The 19,557-nt window shown below is 46.3% G+C and overlaps 1 protein-coding gene across 2 annotated transcripts in view; it reads left to right on the top strand.

Annotated features, from left to right (window-relative positions):
- Positions 1-17,285, top strand: part of CCDC77 (coiled-coil domain containing 77) — a 104,123-nt gene extending 86,838 nt beyond the window's left edge. For both annotated transcript variants that reach the window (XM_068134293.2, XM_068134302.2), the window contains 2 exons: positions 2,073-2,225; positions 16,651-17,285. In XM_068134293.2, the coding sequence (XP_067990394.1) occupies positions 2,073-2,225; positions 16,651-16,803 (306 nt within the window). In that variant the 3' untranslated portion in view covers positions 16,804-17,285. The remainder of the gene's footprint in view (positions 1-2,072; positions 2,226-16,650) is intronic.
- The last annotated feature ends 2,272 nt before the right edge of the window (positions 17,286-19,557 follow it).

The raw sequence follows: 19,557 nt of genomic DNA, 5'->3' as shown, positions 1-19,557 counted from the left end.
TTCCACCGCCCTTCTTACCCTTACCAAGGGGGGATTAAGCCCCTTGTTCTTTCTGGCCCTGGCGTAACCGAGAGACTTGAAACGCCCCTCCCGGGCAAACGCAAGGTCGGGTTTCGGGACCAAGTCTCGCACGTACCTAAATACCTGCGCCGCCTCGGAAGCGGGGAATCGAGCCTCGCATGAGCCACGTGTAATTTGGGTACACCGAGCGGATTGCGTAGCACATGGTCCGTGCAGTTACCGTTGGTATTGGAACCCGATTTGAGCGGTTCTATTCGTACCGCGCTTAGTCAATGATGGAAAACAAGAGACGGTCGAATAAAGGAAGAACACGATATAATTATTATTTACACTTATATGTACAAGTCGGTAGAAAGCAGAGACAAAGGGCAGAACTTAAGCAGTCTTATATTAACCCCAGACACTGGCCCGATCACAGTCACAAAGGGGAAATGCAGGTAGGATGGTGTTCACGCGCTGCCTTGGTCGTCCAGGAACGGCGTCGCCCGGCGTGGCTCTCCACGGTCACAGCACGTCCCGCGATGAAGGCAAGCAGGTGGTGGAAGGGACCCTTGTAGCGCGTATCTCGAACAAAAGGCAGCAGGCAGGCGGTTTTCCACAGCACATTGAGATACCGGCGCACTATCACTCGCGTAACCCAATAGAGGCTCGGCCTCAAGCTCAACCGAGCGTCCACTTTGGTACGAGCGCTTATAGCTGGGTTCACGCACGTCTTTTCTCTTGGGACAACACTCAACTCTCACAGAACTTAGTGCAGCTCCCCTCTCGCAGAACTTCCAGCGCCTCCCTTCGCAGAACTTGTTCACCCCGAGCTCATAACTCTCAACTCTCAACAAAACCCCGAGCTCATAACTGACTCTCACAGAACTTAGTGCAGCTCCCCTCTCGCAGAACTGCTGTGGGGGCTTCGCGCAACGGGTTTTATTGCCACACCCTTAGCCTTCTCTAATGTTCCAACCACACCCTGTGACGCAGTGCCGCAGCCACTCCCTTTGAGCCCTGATTGGCGGCTCGTGCTTACCCTCAGCTTCTCCGCCGCACTCATTCGGTCTTGCCTTGATTTGCCAGGCCTGCCTCGTGTTAATTCGCGCCAAAAACCCAAAGGCAGCATAAGGAGGCGTAAGGCGGCATAAGGCAATGGAGAAACCAAACTAACACAACGCAAAACTAACACAGGAAAAGTACTATGCTCACACACACGAAGAGATAACTGAACTATCGCGAGGCTACATGTAGTGTGACTAAACTATGAGGGGGAAATTAACCTTTATTGTACAAACTCAAAACCGCAACAATATATATATATATACTGTGTGTGTATATATATATATATATATATATATATATATATATATATATATATATAGGTCGACTCCATATGATGAGTGGATACCAGAGATAACGTCACCGCGTGGCAGGCGGTGCTTATCGCTCCCAGCAAGGTGCAGCAGCAGCTGTATGGGACACCTTGCTGGCGGTTCTCCACTTATGATATGAAGGTCGCATAGTGACTGATATATATATATATACATACATACATACATACATACATACATACACATCTTCCCTTCCACCCTCCCTATCCTTCCTTCCCCATCTCCTCCCCCGTTCCCCATCTCCTCCCACTCCCTGCCCCCCTTCCTCCTTCCTCCCCCCCCCCCCCATCCCCTTTGTAATAGCAAAGGATGTGACTACCAATTGGTCCATCAGCGAAGCGACGGATAGGCTCTTTTAGTTATCTCGTAGAACATTGTATGTGCACGTCCTACACTGTACTGTCAACTTCAAACTTGTAATGGATTCTCAAAATGGTTAATCGTGTTGGTCGGAAAGTTTGATGCTCAAAATTTGATATTGAGACATTCCTGGTGGACCTTTTTGCTTTATTCTTATAAAATCCTTCTCAACATCCCCCATGCAAGATATTATTCAACCGAACCAAAGCACATGCACACTCGACTTTTTCCATAGGTTATTTTATATATGTATATATTTTTTTTTTATGTACAAGATAATTATTTTTCTACAAACGTTATGTTGTGTGTATCCAGGAGCGTTTGGGGAAAATGTCTGAACGCCTGGAATTGGCTACACGGCGCTGTGCAGAGTTGGAGAAACGCCGTGCATTGGAGGCCGAAGGTTTCAAGCATGACATCCAGGTTCTACAGAAACGTTTGCTCAAAATGGAGAAGCAAATTTTCAAGGTATGCGTAAATTAGTGGATTAGGATGGATTTTGGAGAGGAATTGTCTCAGAATTGGGTCTTCATGACTATTTTAACATTTTAATTGTGGTGGTGGTGGTTATTCTTCAGAACCAAATAAGGCAGTTTACATGTAATATGTGAACTCCCTGGCCAGGACATTAACTACGCTCTAAGATAACAAGCAGTGTTATCTCGTATCGAGGAACCTCCTCCAATACCAGACCACGTTACCTGCAATCGTGGCAGGGATTATCAATTTGTTCAGAGTCGGCAAAGGCTACTCCTCACACCATGGGATATTTATCGTCAACCAAATATTGCTTGCAGATGGGGAACTCAACTTAACGTCCATCTGAGGGTCAGCGTGCACATTCATGTATTGCCCTGCATGTGAAACCTTAGTGACCATTGCATTTTGATGACAGCAAAGTTGCATCAGGAGACGGGTGTTGTCGTTGTTGTTTTTGTATACTGAATCGAGGCTCGTGAAGGAGCTGACATTTACTTCACAAACAAATCAACCAGACAAACAAAATATATAAAAAGAGGGAGCAGAAGACGAGAGAAGGGGAAGCACACAAACACTTGAGAGCACACAACATTTAAGAGCAGGGAGATGTGTGGGAGGGAGAGGGCTTGGGGGGAGGACGCATGGGAAGGGGTGGGGGGGGGGGGGGGTGGGAGAAGTATCAAACACAAGGACACCAAGGACTTCCAGGACAGAAGTTGGTATTTCAAAAAGGTGGAATTGGGGTGAAATTAGCGGGGGTAGAAAAGATCAAGGTTTTGGATGGGGGAAGATAAGAGATGGTGGTGAACAGCTGTTTTAAAGACCTGGAGGGTGGAGTGGGATTGAAGAGAGTGAGGGAGTTTGTTCCAGAGGCGGGAGAAAAGAGGAATGAAGGAGTGAAGGTGAGCCACCTGGCTTAGAAACAAAAAAACAAGTTGCTGATGAGCATTTGTGTGGATGTAGTGACCAATCGAGATCCACAGCTCTTTGTTCTGAGTCAATTTGTATTTTTGATGCTAAATAAACGACGCAGATGAAGGAATGGTTGCGTTTTCTCCATAAAAACTGTTAAACAGTCGTTTATGTATGTTTACTGAACAGAAACCCTCTCGGTATTTTTTAACCCTCCCTGCATAAAACTTTGATCTCTGTTTGTGTCCTGGCCTTTCTTATTTTAAATTTGTTTTATTGGATTTTTCACGTTTGAGCTAATGATGAAATGAGGGATTTATTATCTTCACTACCAAAGGTGGAGAGAGGTTATGTTTTCATGTCTGTCTGTTTGTTTCTGTTTGTCTGTCTGTGAACAGGGCATCTTTTTTTTTTTTTTTTTTTTGTATACAACATCGAGGCTCGTGAAAGAGCTAGCATTCATCACACAAAAAGTCAAACCGACACACAAAACACAAAATGAGGGGAGCGGTAGACAAGATGGGGAGAAAGGGGGAAGGACGGACACAAGCACAACATTTGAGAGCAAGGACATCGAGAGAACTGTGGGAGGGAGAGGGCTTGGGGGGAGGTGGGAGATGTTTAAAACATATGGACACTGCAAGGACTTCCAGGAAAGAAGTTGGAATTTCAAAAAAGTGTATCTGGGGTGAAAATTAGTGGGGGTATAAAAGAGCAAGGTTTTGGATGGGGGAAGATGAGAGATGGTGGTGAACAGCTGTTTTAAAGACCTGGAGGGAGGAGTGGGATTGAAGGGAGTGGGGGAGTTTGTTCCAGAGGCGGGAGAAAAGGGGAATGAAAGAGTGAAGGTGAGCAGAGAGCCTTGATTTTGGCAGTTTAACCATAAGAGGGTTGCTGGCAGATCTTGTGCGACCTGTAGGAATATTTGGGGGACAGAGCACAGACAGAGCTGGGGGAGCAAGGCCGGGGAGGAGTCGGTAGAAGACAGAAAGACCACCAACCTGCTTGCGGTGAGTGAGTGAAAGGCCCTCGGAGCTAGCTTCATTGCAGGAGATTCCATTGATTCTGAAAGCTTTGGTTTCAACAGCGTGAAGCCGGGCTCGGTGTGCAGCAGGAGCACTGGCCCAGAGGGGGGAACAGTATTCCATTGAGCTGCGGATGAAAGCCTTGTATGTGGTGAGGAGCTCAGGTGTGCCAAGGAAGGACTTTGCACGACGGAGGATGCCCAGACTGCGACTGGCTTTGGAGGCTAGCTTGGAAATGTGGTTTTCCCAAGAAAGATCATGGCAGATAGTGAGACCCAAAAGCTTGAACGACAGAACCTCTTGGAGAGGATTGTTGAGAAAGTGGATGGGAGCGTTTTCCAGTCGGTCTTTTCGGAGAGACATCGTAAGAGGATTGAGGGGGAGAGAGGGTTCGGTTGCGGGTTCGGTTGGGTTCGGTTGCGAGAGTACGCTGGCGTTGCATATTCGCCGCTTCTCCGACTGGATGGATGTACAGGGTCTGCTTCTACTTTTCTGACCTGACATCTCACACCTGTCCTGCCTTTTCACACCCGCACGTGCCGCGTGTTCTCCGGCTGGATAACGGAATCTGCTTTTGATGGTACGGAATACGGAATCGAAAGGCCCGCTCCCGTTGTTTGTGGCCGTGGCCTTGTTTGCCGGTGGCCTTGTGGTCTTGGTGGCCTTGTGGCCTTGTTTGCCGCTGTGGTCTTGATTAGCGGCTGCAGTCGTTTGCCGCTGCGTTTGCCGCTGCGTTTGCCGCTTTGCCTCCTCGACCTTGGCCTCGTACTCGTCCCTTCGCTCCTGCCTGGCATGGCTCTGAAGTACTCCGCCGCAAGGCTTCTTCTGCTCAATACCCGCTCCACCCCATCATGCATCTCTGCCATCAAATCAAATGGACTCCTCCGACGACCCAGGTACATTCACCGTGGCTCCGGTCGCAAGTTTGTTTATTTGCAATCAGGTCACTCCATCCCCGTCCTCTGGTCGGCTCAGCGCACTCTCACTCTTCGTCCCAGCGCACCTGGTCACAGCAACCCACACGATCGCACCTCCTGCCTACGAACCCTGGCTAAATCACCTGAATTCATCCCTGCTGTTCAAAACAACATCAAGCTCACCCTGTTCAACACCCGGTCCCTCAACAATAAATGCCTCATCCTGAACGAATACATCCTGGATAACAAACTGGACTTTCTCTGTCTCACCGAAACCTGGCAACAACCTCTGGACTACTACACACTCAACCTCACCACACCCAATGGATATTCCTACGTCAATAAACCACGCTCGGAGGGCCGAGGTGGTGGAATTGCCGTTATCCACCGTCAAGACATCAAGACCAACCTCATCTCCATCTCATCTGCTCCATCATTTGAACACCTGGCTTTAAAACTCTCTGGTCACACGCAGTCAGTCATGGCTGTCGTCTACCGCCCTCCCAAACCACACCCATTATTCCTGTCTGACTTCTCCTACTTTCTGACCCAGCTATGTTCCCTCTCCCCCTCAATCCTCCTCCTTGGTGATTTCAATATCCACATGGACTCCACTGACTCCACAATAACCACTGACTTCACTGATTTACTCACCTGCTTTAACCTCACTCAACATGTCGACTTTCCTACCCATATCCGTGGTCACATTTTGGACCTTGTCTGCTCCACTGGATTAAATTTGCACCATCTCTATGGCTCCGACCTCACCCTCTCTGACCACTTAGCCATCACTCTGACCATCAACATCCCCGCCCCAACACCAAGGCATTATCGCACAATCAACTTCCGTAAGCTAAACGCTCTTTCACCTACCTCATTCTCATCCACCCTCTCTGAAAAAATGTCCACTTCTCCCTTCATTGACCTCCACACCCCTTCCGACCTCACTGACTACTACAACCACACTCTCTCCTCCTGCCTTGACCAGCTTGCGCCTGTAAAAACCAAAACAGTTTCTTTCACCCATTCTGCTCCCTGGTTTACCCCTGAACTCCACCTGATGAAAACTCGTGCTCGCCAACTTGAAAGACTCCGCAATAAAACGGGTCTCACAGTTCACTCCCAAGCCTACAAGGACCACATACAACACTACAAAGATGCCCTCTCCCGCGCCCGCTCTGCCTACTACTCTCAAATTATCCACTCTGGCTCCGGAAACCCAAAAGCACTCTTCTCGACAATAAACAAACTCCTCCGCCCCCTGAACACCACCACCCAGTCATTCACAGTAGACAACTGCATCTCCTTCCTCTCTTTCTTCCAACGCAAAATTGACAACATCTACAACAGCTTGACCACCGCCGCACCCGCTCCCCCTCCAACCACCTGCCCCCCCTTGTCCTGCCATCCCCTGTCTCGGTTCTCCCCAATCTCTCCTACTGACCTCTCTGAACTCCTCATAGGAATGAAAACTGCCACCTGCACTCTTGACCCCATCCCCTCCAGCTTTGTCAAAGCCTCCCTCCCTGCTCTCTCTCCACTTATCATTGCAACAATAAACTCCTCCCTGTCTACAGGCATCGTCCCACCTTCCCTCAAAATTGCTGCTGTTACCCCCATTCTAAAAAAACCTGGTCTAAACCCTGACACCCTAAACAACTTCAGACCCATCTCCAACCTACCCTTTCTGTCAAAAGTTTTGGAACGCGCTGTAGCCACTCAACTCAAACATCATCTCTCTGCCAATAACCTGTATGAAACATTCCAATCCGGATTCCGCTCCAACCACAGTACTGAAACTGCTCTCCTCAAAATCACCAACGACCTTCTCCTCTCCTCTGACGCTGGCAACCTCAACATTCTCGTCCTCCTCGACCTCAGCGCTGCCTTTGACACCATCGATCACACTATCCTCCTCACCCGACTTGAATCCACCTTTAACGTCACCGGCACTGCCCTCTCTTGGATTAAATCATACCTCTCTGACAGATGCCAGTTCATCTCCATCAATAACTGCAAATCCCCCACTGCTCCCCTCCCCCAAGGTGTCCCCCAAGGTTCAGTTCTTGGCCCCCTCCTCTTCATCCTTTACCTGTCCCCGCTCGGTCACTTAATCCGCCGTCATGGTCTCCAATTCCACTGCTTCGCCGATGACATCCAGCTTTTCATCTCCACCAAGTCCGTCTCCACCGACACCCACTCTATCCTGACAAACTGCATCACTGAAATAAAATCCTGGCTTCAAATCAACTTCCTCAAGCTTAACTGTGATAAATCTGAAATAATCATCATTGGCCCAAAAACGCTCACAAAATCCACCCATAACTTTGCCCTCAACATCGACGGTATCCCAGTATCCACCTCCCCTCACATCCGGAATCTTGGCGTCATCTTTGACCAAACCCTTTCCTTCGACAAATACACTAAACAGATCACAAAGTCAGCCTTCTTTCACCTGAAAAACATTGCCCGTCTCCGCTCATCCCTCTCCTCCACGGCTGCAGAAACCCTCATCCACGCCTTCATCACCTCCCGTCTGGACTACTGCAATAGCCTCCTCTATGGTTCACCCTCAAAAATCACCAATAAACTCCAATACATTCAGAACTCCGCTGCCCGTCTACTCACTCATTCCCGGACCCGTGACCACATCACCCCCGTCCTTTACAAGCTTCACTGGCTCCCCATCCCCCAGAGAATCCAGTACAAAATCCTCCTCTTGACATACAAAGCCCTCCATAACCTGGCCCCATCCTACCTGGCTGACCTCCTCTCCAGACACACTCCCACCCGCAACCTCCGCTCTGCTGGTACCAACCTCCTGACCCCCTCCATCCGGACCAAATTCAGATCCTGGGGGGACAGGGCCTTCTCCATCGCTGCTCCCACCCTCTGGAACTCACTACCTCACACCATCAGAGACTCCTCCTCACTCACCACATTCAAAACATCACTAAAGACCCACCTGTTCAACGCTGCATTCAACATTCAACCCACAGCATTTAACCCCTGACTATCTCTTCTCCTTCTCCCTCGTTTTGCTTTAAATATTTCCCTATTGATTCTTGTCTTTTTGCAATTGTTGTTTTCATGTATTGTTATGCATTATGTTTTCCACTCTGTCAAAGCGCCTTTGGGCTTCTGGAAAAGCGCTATACAAAATAAATGAATTATTATTATTATTATTAAGAGTGTGAGATTTGTCAGGATTGAAAGACATGTTCCACTTGTTTCACCAGTCTGTGATTTTGTCCAGGTCTGCAGAGAGTGATGAGGTTGCAGACTGCCGATCTGAGGGATGAGGAATGGAGCGGCAGAGAGTGGAGTCATCAGCAAAGTGATAGAGAGGATTTTCCAGAGAGTCGGAAAGATCATTGATGAAGACCAGAAATAGCACAGGACCCAGAACACTACCTTGGGGAACTCCAGCCAGAACAGAAAGGGGAGATGAGAGAAATCCATTCAGGGCCACAAGTTGACGACGACCAGAGAGGAAGTCCGCAAGCCATGCGAGGAGATTTCCATGGATACCATAGGAGGAGAGTTTGGTGAGAAGAGCTGGGTGCCAGACCGTATCGAAGGCACGTGATATGTCAAGGAAGACAGCTTTGATTTCCTGTTTGGCATTGAGGACCTCCATCCATTGTTGAGACAGCAGAAGCAACATGTCCAGAGTAGAATGACCTGGTCTGAATCCAAATTGATGATCCGAGATCAAGCCATTGGAGAATAGGAAGGATTTGATATCCGAAGCAATGATGGATTCCATGACTTTGCTGATAATTGGGAGCAGGCTGATTGGTCTGTAGTTGCAAGGATCTGCTTTTGCACCTTTTTGTGTAAAGCAGTAATGTTTAATGATTTCCAAGATGCTGGCAGATGACCTTGAGCAAAAGAGAGGGTGAAAAGAACAGAGAGAGGGTGAGATAGAGCGGCAGAGCAGGATTTTAGGACCCTTGAGCTGATGCCGTCTGGTCCAGTTGCAGAATCTCAAAAAGTTATCGAAGGATTCAGACAAAATTTGATAGACAGGTTGGGTGTGTGACAAGGATGAATTGATTAGATTTTGGTTAAGGTCTGGATGCAGATCCGGTGTATCATTGGAATACAAAACGTAAACTATTCAGCCTGGCGAAAGGGTGCACTCTAACGAGTGTCGTCCTAGTTCCCCCTGTATACTTCTTTAAATATGCCACCGACAGTTGTCGCCTTTCAAACCAATTTTTAAACTCATAACGAAAACTTGATCGGCACTCTGTGGAGCGCAAACCTCTGCCAGGCTGAACAGTTTGTTTTGTATCCACTGCTTGGCCAGATCTGGATTCGGACCTGAACCAAAATCGAATCGATTGGTTCTTGTCACTTATCCACCAAGTTTAGTCATAACTCGTCCACAACTTTTTGAGATATCCTACTATACAGTCATGTGAAAAAGTAAGTACACCCCATGTAAAGTTTTGACTTTTTCAACATATTTCAACATACAGCTATTTGATCTTCATTTCAGCAATATTGATAGATAAAGGTGATATAATATAACAAATATCATGAAACATTTACATTTTGTAGTCCATTGTATAATTTAAATAAACATAAATGCAAATTTCGCATGTGGAAAAAGTAAGTACACCCTTGGCTCTAATAGGTGGTATTGCCCCCTTTGGCAGAAACAACCTCAAGTAGGCGTTTCTTATATCTGTCTACCAGTCTCTGACATCGACTGGGAGAAATTTTTGCCCACTCCTCCATGCAGAATTCTTTCAGCTGTGCGATGTTTGAGGGGTTTCTTGCATGCACAGCTCGTTTCAAATCCCACCACAACATCTCGATGGGGATTTAGATCGAGGCTTTGACTTGGCCATTCCAGAACCCTCCATTTCTTTCTTTTCAGCCATTCCTTGGTGGATTTACTGCTATTTTTAGGGTCATTGTCATGTTGTAAGGTCCACCTTCGGTTTAGTTTCAACTTTCCGACAGATGGCCTCACATTATCCTCAAGCACCCTCTGGTACAATGAAGAATTTATAGTGGATTCTATGATGGTGAGCTGCCCAGGCCCTGATGCAGCAAAGCTGCCCCAAACCATAATATTTCCACCACCATGCTTTACAGTTGGTATCAGGTTCTTGTTGTCAAATGCTGTCTTTGGTTTTCGCCAAACATGTCTTCTGGTACTGTGGCCAAATAGCTCTACCTTTGACTCATCTGTCCAGAGCACATTGTTCCAGAAGTGCTGGTCTTTGCCTAGGTGTTAATTGGCAAACTTTAGTCTTGCCCTGATGTTCTTCCTGGACAGCAAAGGTTTCCTCCTGGCACACCTCCCATGTAGATCAAATTTGTGCAGCCTCTTTCTAATGGTGGACTCGTGCACTTTGACATCAACAGTGGCCAGAGCTACCTGTAGGTCCCGTGATGACATTCTGGGGGTTCTTAGAGACTTCTTTCAGCATCTTGCGGTCTGCTCTCGGGCTGAACTTGCTGGGGCGGTCTGGCCTGAACAAGTTGGCAGTTGTTTGGAATCTTCTCCACTTGTAGATGATCTTCCGGACAGTCGAATGATTGATTTCAAATTGTTTGGAGATCTTTTTAAATCCCTTCCCAGACTCGTAGGCATCTATAACCTTCTTTCTGAAGGCCTCAGAGAGCTCTTTTGATCTAGGCATGGTGACGCCGCACACTTCAACAACAAAGAGCAAATCAAACTAAATGTCTGAGGTTTAAATTTGACAGGTTCCTCCAAGATCCTCTCGAACAATGTTCTAATCATTTGCACCTGAGCTGGTGCATCTGATTCAAATTTTAGGTATTTGAAGTAGTGATAAATGTAGGGTGTACTTACTTTTTCCACATGTGGAATTTGCATTTATGTTTATTTAAATTATACAATGGACTTCAAAATGTAAATGTTTCATGATATTTGTTTTATTATATCACCTTTATCTATCAATATTGTTGAAATGAAGATCAAATAGCTGTATGTTGAAATATGTTGAAAAAGTCAAAACTTTACTTGGGGTGTACTTACTTTTTCACATGACTGTATATCGTTTTTGGCCTTATCAATCACTGGTGAAGAATAACTTTTAAAAATCGGATCTGGATACAAATCATCACCAAAATCGAAGAATTTCGTCCTTATCACATACTCAACCTCTCCACCAAATTTCGTCTGAATCCGTCATGGCTTGTGGACTTCCTGTCCTGTTGTAGTCGACGTGTGGCTCTAAATGGAATCCTATCATTTCCTCTTCCTGTCCAGGCTGCAGTTCCTTTTGGCAGTGTTCTGGGCCCTGTGCTTTTTCTAATCTTCATGAATGATCTCTCCGACTCTCTGGAAAAAATCCTCCTTATCTTTTTGCTGACAGCTCCACCCTCTGCCACTCCATCTCTCATCCCTCAGATCTACAGACAGCAGCCTCTTCACTCTGCAGACATTAATAAAATTACAAGCTGGTCAAACAAGTGGAACATGTCTTTCAATCCTAACAAATCTCACACTCTCACCTTGTCTCTCCAAAAAGACCGTCTGGAAAACCTTCCCATTTACTTTCTCAACAATCCTCTCCAAGAAGTTCTGGCACTCAAGCTTTTTGGTTTTTGGGTCTTGGGAAAAGCATATTGCCAAGCTGGCCTCCAAAGCCAGTCGTCGACTGGGCATTCTCCGTTGTGCAAAGTTCTTCCTTGGCACTTCTGAGCTCCTCATCACATACAAAGCTTTCATCCACCGCTCAATGGAATACTGCTCTCCCCTCTGGGCTGGTGCTGCTGCCAGCTCGGCCTAGCTCGGCTTCTCGCTGCAGAAACCAAGACTTTCAGAATCATTGGTATCTCCTGCGATTAAGCTGATTCTGAGGGCCTTTCTCTCTCACCGCAGCTAGGTTGGCGGGCTTTCTGTCTTCTACCGACTCCTCTCCGGCTTATCTCCCCATGCTCTGTCCCCCAAATATTCCTGCAGGACGCACAATGTCTGCCAACAACCCTCTTCTCGTGAAACTGCCAAAATCAAGACTCTGCTCACCTTCACTCTTTCATTCCTCTTTTTTTCCCCCACCTCTGGAACCACACTCTCTTCATTCCCACTCCTCCCTCCAGGTCTTCAAAACAGCTGATCACCACCATCTTTTATCTTACCCCATCCAAAACCTTGATCTTTTCTACCCCCGTTAATCCACCCCAAACCAACCTTCTTAAAATTCCGTTTTCTTTCCTGAAATCCCATCTAATGTCCATCTTGTTTATTCTGTGTACCCCGCCCCAGCCCTCTCCCTTCCACAAAGCTACCGATGTCCCTGTTCTCTACTGTTGACAAATTTTTAATAAACTGTTAATAAACGATAAAAACTATTTACTGTGCTTCCCTTTCTCTCCCCTTCTTGTCTCCCGCTCCCATTATTATGTTTTATGTGTTACCCAGCAAAAACCCAGCTCTTACATGAGCCTTGACTTGGTGTACAAAAAAACAAAACTTAGCCATTCTAATTCAGACAAGTCAGGAGACGACGATGGTTCACGAGCGAGCGGTATTCAATGACAAAGGACGGACTATAACCGAAACAGGCCCGGACTGGGGGGTCAGGAGCCCATGTGGCAGGTGTCGGCCCCCGACATGCGGTGTACCTGCCTATTTACAAAGGGCCCCAATGCGCTGCATTATGAGGTTAGTTAGCTACACAATACCGAAAATTCGGTTCGATTCCGACAACTTTGAAAATTTTACCTTTGTGACCTTCAAAGGTCAAAGGTCAAAGATTCTGAAATTTGTTGGAAAACTTGTATTTCATGATGTATGTGATAATATAAGATCATGTACGACATTTCACCCGACCAGGAAGCGAACAATGTAATAAAACCATCAAAAATCGACTTTTCTAAATCTTGTGACCTTGACCTTGGGGCGAAAATGAAAAATCGAGCTTCGTGGGGCTAGACACATGACATTGGCCTCACCAAATACCGAAACCCCTGTCAGATTCCACCAAATCCCTCGGAGAAGATGTAGCTTGAACTCGATTACCCCCTAAAAAGACATCTTTTTCGGGCGTGTGTCCGCCCACAATGGGTGCAATACGCCCACTCTAGGCAGGACACAACTAGATCATGATATCAACCTCCCACCCAAGTTTCATCAAGATCGGATGATATCATCGGGTAGTTATGCTGCGGACAGACAGACAGACACACACACACAGACAGACACACACCTATGACGAATATAGTGGTCACTGTTTGATAACTCGTGAACCAATTACAAGTAAATGTGTTTCACAAAAATCACTCGCTTCAAAAGCCACTTAGTTAGACCATCAGCAAGCTCACACAAATACGTTCCTTGAATCCTATGCTCGGTCCTTCCCACTAGAGAACTATGGTTCAGCAGAGCAGCTTGGCACATATTTAGACGAACACAGTCGCACAGACACAACAGTTTCTTCAAGTGAAACGACTGGAAGTCACTGCTTCATACCGTGCTACACATGTGACTCTCCAGTTGTACTCCATGCGCACACTTTTCCCTCAAGGGTTGCTGTACACCTTGCGGCACACGTGACTCTCATGGGCCGCCATACATCATCCCACACACATGACTCGAGGGTTACTGTACACCTCTCAAAGGAACCCCCCCGCACAGACAAGTCAAGGTGCAGCGGCACCTGGTTGAACCCTGACGGCAACAATGCCTCGATGTCCAATGCCCCAGCTTAGTCCTCAGACGTGCTGAGGAACTGTGCACAGCCAATGGGAAGGCAAGACTCTGGGCCCAACAGCGATTGTGGAGGGGGAGGGGGGGTGGGGTGCCAAATTGCGGCAACGCCACAACGCTGCCAGTACAGAAGAAGCAGCACACCTGCAGTGTCATGCCTCCCCATGGCCTATAAAAACCCAGACCAAAGTGCAGAACGGAGCTGACGCATTTGAGGATCTACGTGAATGGACTGGTGGAAAAAGAATGAACTGGTGACCGCAGCGCATTGGAGGGCTGGTGGAGAACACAAGCGAACGAGGTTCCGTGGAGATGACAGACTCAGCCAGCGTATAATTCCCGGACGTGTTGGCCACACATACACACTGATGCATGCATGCTATCTGTCTCTTGCTATCCCTGTTCTATTTTGTTCACTTTGGACGCACCGAGTCATCAACAGTGCCAACTGCTCTTTTCACAGCTTCCTGAATGCTGCACCTATCACCATTTCCTCTAAGCCACACACAGTCACTCTTCCCCACATTTTTCTCATACCGCCTACTCTCCTCTTCTTTCTTCCCATCGCCCCTCTTTTGTTGGGACCAACGTAAACCTACCAGCTTCAATCCGGTGAGCGTGAGGCTGAAAATACACCTTGTACTTTTCTCTCTCTGGTTATCCCTCTTTCTTACTTTGTTTCCTGGTGTGACTGAATAAGAAGGGCTTCTGTGCTTGGGGTATGAACTTCTCTTTTGCAGAGTAAATATGTGCCCTTTTATTAACTGCTTGAACCATTTCCCAAACTGTCTGATTGTCAGCTTCCATTGGGTGAACATGGTGTCTAGAACAGGGAGTTCACCCAAGCCGTTTTGTTGAGTAGTCATTAGCCAGCGTTTCCACTTATGTAGCTGTATTGCTCAGCCGTCTGATAAATCACAGAGGGACATTGAGAGCATGGGACTCTATTTAGGGGAGGGGGGGGGGGGTTAATTCGCTAGAATGGTAAAGCAGATTCAGTCGTTGGACCATGTCTTAATTAAATGTCTTGGATTCTGGCTGTAGTTTCTTAGCAACCCACCGCGCCACAGAATTATCCGTCATTCGTCGACTCCAGGATCGTTGGCCGGATAGTGGATTTGAGAACTCCCCTTGTGATCCCTATCGCCCCAGATTCTGCAACAATTTCTGTATGTATGTTGTTATGGATCCGTCACTTCTGCCTTTGTTGTCATTATATACTTGTAGGATTTTTAGTTTCAGGTAATATTGTTGTTAAGATTTTTGTGTGAAATGGAGATGACTTTAGTAATAGGTGAAAAGAAATGTTTGTGAAGGAAAAAGGAAGATGCGGCAAAGAGAGGAAACGAAGAGGAGAATAAAAAGTCTGCAGAGAGAGGATGAGACGGCCATGAGAGATATACAGCCGTGAGTTGCATCGAGGCTGCGAGCGGACTTTTTTTGACATTGGTCCCGAGTGAGTTGAGGCTTCCCTTGAAAGGGATTGCTCGCGACATCGTCCTATATTGCAATTGCAATTAAACCTGCGTCTCAGGTTTTATCACCAAGTGAGTTATTGTTGGAGAGAAATCAAGCGCCTCCAGGCATCCGGCCATAAAAACATTGCCTCAAACAGGGAACCATGATTGTCATGGGGCCCGCAAGGCTAACCCCCGCTCTAGCGGGGAAAATGGCCTTAAAACGATCATTCATTCATTTTTTTTCACGCCATTTTGTCCTCGAAGAGGCTGTCCGCTTGGTGCATCTTGTTTTGTCGTTGGGATTTCCATATCGACATCATCGTGTTGATCGCCGTTGATTTACATATCGGCTCAATTCCCATATCGACCTCTCACCTCGTAACTCCTCGTCTGCCGCCGTGCCTATGCCTAACTGTTCTCGTCGTTCTGCACGGCTTCAACCAGCGTGGGGATTAGCGCACGGACTTTGGGGAATGTTACATTCCACTCACGTTTGTCGTATCGTGAGTTTATTGCTTTGAGAGCATTGGGGGAATGATGGTACCATCATATGTATTGTTCATTTGATACAAGTGACATTTTGACATTGTACTTTCTTTAATAGTGTTATTATTGTGTATGTGAGAGTTCTTAATACAATTGCTTGTTTTGTTCTACAATTGCATTGGTGTGGTTTTACCATGGTTTAATAGAACACACAAAATAAATCTTTCTGCCGCGTTCCCGCTCGAGACTCTGAGGTGCACCATAACCGGGGTTCGGGAGGAACACGTAACAATGTTCCCTTGGTTAAAATATATATATATTGGTTTTCAAAAGAAGAAAAGTTGTACTTTTAATTTTGTTTTATTTTTGTCCAGGAGTGAGTATAGAATGGCCAACTTATGAGTGAAAGCATCTTCAGCATCAGGATTCTGGTAACCAGTTGCATTGACAGGACAACAGAATCAGCCAGGACAACAGCTCATTTTTCAACAGCAGCTCGACGGAGCGGGAGACAAGAGGGAGAGAGAGAGGGAAGCACAACAACAGCAGAGAACAGGGACATCGGGAGATCTGTAGAAGGGAGAGGGCTGGGGTGGAGTACACGGGATAAACAAGATGGACACTACAGGGACTTTCAGGAAAGAAATCTGGATTTGAAGGAGGTGGATTTGGGGTGTATTAACGGGGGTAGAAAAGATGAAGGTTTTGGATGGAGGAGACGAGATCGTGGTGGACAGATGTTTTGAAGAACTTCAGTTGTTGGTGTGCCTGTCTTTAAGCCGTTTGGTGTGAGTCAGGCAGGGACTTGTCTGACTGACCCAAGTGCCATATATTATGGTGCACTGTTTTCTTGGGCGATGGGGATGTCATGCTAATTATATAACGATTAAATGTGTTTGTTGTCTTTGCCAGGTGGCATTGGATCAGCAGACTAACCTTGGCCAAGACCTCGACATTCTGGGAGAAATTCGGACTTCCAACCGCCGCACACACCATGTGCAAGGAGAATTGCATCAGCTCAAGGCCAAGATATATGGTCTGGAGAACGATTTACGGAGGGCATGACCTAACACTTCGTCATTGGTGGACGGATACAAATTGCCATTTTATTTGTGATTTTATTTATCGGCAAGTGATTATTCTTGCCCAGTACTATCTGTCCTGTCAGTGTTCCTCCACACATCTGAACCACATTACAGCAGGTTAAAAAAAACGCGTGCTATTTTAAAAGGTTTCCATGACCATGATTATATGTGTCTTTGTGTGTCTGTCTGTGTCTGCGTGCATTTTATATCCTCTGAGCCAGTAGATTGTCCTTGGTGTGCCCGATTGCAAGAAAGCCACGTTTCCTTTTGTAAAAACATGAATTAATTTAAATGCTGTATTTGTAAACCGCTTTATTTGCTTTGAGGATTTGTCTTATATCTTAAAGCTGTTGCATTGTGGTCTGATCTTCACATTGACATTCCAGGTTGTTTAGTGTAGGAGATAATGTCACGATTGAAAGTTTGTTTTTCATTAAATAAACATGTATGCATTTACATATCCTACAATTGTTTGTCTTTCTGTGTACTCTCCTTGTTCCTTGTGGAGCTGCAACACGATTGGCTGGTTAAGCTCTTGCATGAAACCTTGCATTTAACCCTGGTGTTGGGCTAGCGGCTAGGGTGCCGGCTTAGGATCCAAGGATCCTGGGTTCGAATCCCGGTCGATCGCTGAATTAACGCCAGGGGGGTTGACTCAGCCTGTCATGCCTGTCATCCTTCCGAGGTCGGCTAATTGAGTACCAGCTCACTGGTAATTCCCTGTTTGTCGTTAAAGGCGACAAAAAGGGTTGGCGTCAGGAAGGGCATCCGGCCGTAAAACATTGCTTCAAAAAGGGGACCGAAAAACAACAACAACCATGGCTCCCGAAAAAGGCCAACCCCCGCTTTGCGGGGAAAAATGGCCTCTAAAGGTGGTTTTTTTTATTTTATGAAACCTCCAACCGACTCATGTGCAACTTCTGGGTTGGTTGGTCTTTGAAAGCTACAGAACCTCGCACTGTTAAATGCAGCATCAACTGCAAACCACAGTTTCAGTCATCTTGAAGGCTTTTGATTCAATGGATGTTTCATTGTGTAATGGAGGCCTAAATAGGGTAGACGTGTGGCAGGTGCACCCTGCTGTACAGGGCCTTTGCAGCAAGTGCTTGTGCGGCACGAAGGTTCATTGTTACCATTCCCATTGGAGGTACTGTTGGACATTTTCTTTCAGGTAGATGCAAGAGTGATGAGACTTGGACATACGATACTTGATCCATTGGACATCACCTTAATGCAATGAATCCATTTTGAAGAGAACTTGCCCTGCCCTTTAAATTGTTTCATGAGTCTAAGACAGGTTACAGTTGTCTTAATTTTTATGGGTACTTTATTCCATTGCTCATATGGTATGCCATGTACTTTTGTATGGCAAGCTCGTTCAAGGGTTAAATGTGCTCCTTGTATTGAGTTTTATTTTCTGGTATTGCTTCGAAGGTGGACGGACCTGATTCATGAACTGCAACTCAATTACGTTGCTCTTTAGATAGTCAGGTAGAACCAGGTGTTCCTGATGGATTTAGGATGTGGATGTTAAATAACATACTGAAAATAATAGGTCGTTGTGTGCCGGTGCCCTAGGCCAATTCCCTCATTTCTGTAGGGCTGGCATGATGGGCTGAATGGCCTCCTATGTTGTATAATAGTTACTTGTTTGTGTGTGATAGAAAAGTGGCTAAAGGATGAAAATGACAAGGATTGTTACACGTTGGACAAAAGCACCAGCCACGCAGACTTAAGGATTGAAAAAAGATCATGCTCCAAAAAGGTGGATAACCAGGAAGGTTTCTTGTGATGTCATCTCTGAAACAGGAAGTCAATCCATTCGCCAATAAAGAACCACTCACGAACTCTTATCATTTGCGAAGCCCAAGGGCAAATCTTAAAGAAAGCAGATTGCTACCCTCCGCACTGATGTTAGCCCCTTTGGACGTCTCCATATTGCAAACCAGTTGTGTTAAGGAGACCTTTCTTAGCGTATTGTTTTTTTTTTCATGAGAACCAACTGTATCCTCCTGCAATGGCAAACTCTGCATAACTGGATGAAAGTCTAATTTGCGAAGCTGCCGAGACACTGGCGAGTGACCGGAACCTCCCAAGTAATTTGATTCCCAAATGTTTTATTGTGCCGCTCTGGTCTACACTTTTCCAACTTCCTTTGTGCAGACTATGCAGAAAAAGTCTTTCAACCTTTTCTCCATAATAAGCTGCAAATCCTTCACTTCAGAGACTGTAGTTATTCCAGGGGAGGTATCTACAAAGCATTATCAAGGATTCAACTCGACGGAAGCGAGGCATTGGTGTGCGCAGGAAGGTGGCATGACAGACTAAAATGCCAGCTTATTTGAGACTTCCTCAGTGGTGTGTGCAGGAAGGTGGCATGACAGACTAAAATGCCAGCTTATTTGAGACTTCCTCAGTGGTGTGTGCAGGAAGGTGGCATGACAGACTAAAATGCCAGCTTATTTGAGACTTCCTCATTGGTGTGCGCAGGAAGGTGGCATGACAGACTAAAATGCCAGCTTATTTGAAAGACCTCTGATGCCACTAACAGAGGAGCTGTTTTCCCTCCTGTCTCAGACAATGATTACAGAAGGTTATCTCTTATTTAAGATAAGGAGCTGTACGTTACCTCGGTTTAGTATGCCTTTCTTTTGCATACCTTTTGACATAAAGGGTATTTCCAAAATGTAAAACTTATCTTGAAAAATAGCCCTAGTATTCACAAACATGGTTT

The sequence above is a fragment of the Myxine glutinosa genome, chromosome 1, assembly GCF_964187855.1.
Source record: "Myxine glutinosa chromosome 1, kmMyxGlut1.1, whole genome shotgun sequence".
Classification (NCBI taxonomy): Eukaryota; Metazoa; Chordata; class Myxini; order Myxiniformes; family Myxinidae; genus Myxine; species Myxine glutinosa.
This window is presented reverse-complemented; position numbering and strand designations above follow the sequence as displayed.